Source organism: Poecilia reticulata, linkage group LG10, assembly GCF_000633615.1.
Source record: "Poecilia reticulata strain Guanapo linkage group LG10, Guppy_female_1.0+MT, whole genome shotgun sequence".
NCBI classification, from domain to species: domain Eukaryota; kingdom Metazoa; phylum Chordata; class Actinopteri; order Cyprinodontiformes; family Poeciliidae; genus Poecilia; species Poecilia reticulata.
Window position 1 is genome coordinate 32005739 of NC_024340.1, and position 2607 is coordinate 32008345.

Consider the following 2607-nt stretch of genomic DNA (forward strand, 5'->3'; position numbering starts at 1 on the left):
TAGCTTCATGCTAACTACAGCAGGACTAGCTTCATGCTAACTACAGCAGGAGTAGCTTAATGCTAACCACAGCAACAGAAGTATCACATAAACCCAGTAAAGTTCATACCTGATTAAAACATCTGCAGCTGAACAAAACAAAATGGAAGCTAATGCTAATGAAACAGAGGGCGTAGCCATCTGGAAAACTTTATGACAACCCAAAACTTCCCTCATTTTCTATGGCAGGGTGAATTTCTGAATAACCCAGACAGTAATTCCAGCGATGCTGATTGGCCAAATGTTTGTTATTGTTTCCCTAGCAACCAGACATGATTGGCTGGTTGGCTTTCCTTCTGTATCGCTATCAGAGGAAAGCTGACAGGAAATTCACAGTTAATGAGAATCAGTTGGTGGAGATGTGTAAATTTTTCCGTGTTTAGAAACAGAAACAAAGAGAAAGAGGCGATGAGGGGAGGACAAACGGAGCAGATGACCTTTGCTTTCACTTCCATTCTCCTCCGAATGGATGAAAATAAAACACAACCTTCCCTCTCTTCTCTCTGATGCTTTTATGTTTGCACATCCAAACTTTATGAGCTAATCTATCTATTATGGGATGTTATTTCTGACTGGAGCTGTGGATGGAATCAAGTTGAGTTTTTCCCTGACCTCTGACCCCTTCCCATCCACAGTAACCTGCTGTCCAACCCGTACCTGTGCGACTGCCACCTGGCCTGGCTTGGCCAGTGGCTGAAGAAGACCCGGGTGGTGAGCGGGAACCCGCGGTGCCAGAGGCCCGGCTTCCTGAAGGAGATCCCCATCCAGGACGTAGCCACACCCGACTTCACCTGCGACGGTCAGACACCAGGCATGCTAATGCTAAAGCTGCTAATGTTAACGTTGCTAATTATGAGAATGGTGTTAATGCTAATGATGTTAATTGTGCTAATGCTAATTATGCTGCTAGCCTGAAACGCTTCAGGGAGGAAACCTGGACTTTTCTCATTAAATGGTATGAAAGTCAAACATGAAGTAAAAGTTTCCAAGAATCTCCAGAGACTAAAAACTTTTAAGAGCCGAAAATCTGATCCAACCAAACATCCATCCGTCCCTGTCTCTGCTCGTCAGCTTTTGTTGTTTGATGAATTTCACATCAGAAATACTTTATCGGCCTCAAAGGGAAATTAAATGTAACTGATTTTAATTTAAATTCCTCTTGTAGAAGGTGAGACTTTTCTAACTTCCTGTTTCCGTTTCCAGGAAATGGTTTTGGAGATTTTTTGGGAGCTTTTCTCAGACCTTCTCATAAATCCGTCCCACTTTGAGCCCTTAAATCAGCCCAGCCTAATGTCCAACCTTACATCCATCGAATCCCACTAAAATAAAACGTAATGCCATGAAGGAGGAGCGCGGTAAATCCTTAATGCAAAGTGAAAATGAGGCGTTTTGTCTGACCTTTGTTTCATGGCTCAGGTCGTAGAAATCACAGATCTGGATCAGCAGCAACATGAAATCGATTGTTCTCTGGCTCCGAACCAACAGTCAGAGGTCTGAAGACAAACACACTGACCACCACGGTGTGCTCCACACACACACACACACACACACACACACGCACACACACACACACGCACACACACACACCGGGTCTATTTTTAGCGAGCTGAAACGGCCGTTAAGGTGTCCAGATGCAGCCGGGGGAAAGGTAAAGTTAATTGAATTTGTGAGAAGATATTTAGCGCATATTGAGATGTTAGTTCGATTAGCGTGAGTCAGCCGCAGGCGGCAGCTGCCCTGGTCTCCGGAGCGCCACGCTGCAGCTCAGACTCGCCTTCACAGACGGCGCCCTCGTCGGCCGGAAGCGCTCGTTTCTCCCACATTTAGAGATCAGCTTGACTATAAAACCACGACGACCAAACGGAGCGATGTTTGTCCTGAGTGTCTCATTCACATAATGGAGTTTCAAACACAACATGGAGGCTGTCAGCTTTCCGTTTTTAGATTAAACTCCAGTTCCAGTCGTGTTGTGATTGGCCGGCTTGCAGCTCTCATTATCCTTCATTATGGTTTTCACTGGGCTGTTGCACGTTTGGGGCGGCGGCTGGGCGGCTCGCGTTCTCCACCAGGGCCGTGCTGCGACCCAACGCCAAGAGCAACAGCAGCTTTCATCTCTGAGCCTTTTATCAGAGGCTGAGTGATTGCAATCAGCCTGTTTGTGTGAATCATTACAACCACAACGCCTTAAGAAGCAAATGTGCCGAACGCGACAGAGAATTTATCAAACTACAGCGGCTCCTTCTGCTTGTCTGGAGCAGCTGTGCTTCAGTTAGCTTCAGTTAGCTTTAGTTAGCATTAGTTAGCTTTAGTTAGCTTCAGTTAGCTTTAGTTAGCTTCAGTTAGCTTTAGTTAGCTTCAGTTAGCTTCAGTTAGCTTTAGTTAGCATTAGTTAGCTTCAGTTAGCTTCACAGATACAGACATTAATTACTACTTATAGAACATTTAACCTTCATCTGCAGATGTACAGACAATAAAAGCACCTGGTCCTGATGCAGCAGGACACCGAGAGTTTTACACCCGTCACCAACACACACACACACACACACACACACACAGAGACACACACAC

General features: G+C 45.5%; 1 protein-coding gene across 1 annotated transcript in view; it reads left to right on the forward strand.

The window, feature by feature from the left end:
• The window catches only part of slit3 (slit homolog 3 (Drosophila)), a 222596-nt gene that overhangs the window by 194178 nt on the left and 25811 nt on the right, over positions 1-2607 (forward strand). The window contains 1 exon segment of the mRNA XM_017307210.1: positions 675-838. Within this exon segment, the coding sequence (XP_017162699.1) occupies positions 675-838 (164 nt within the window).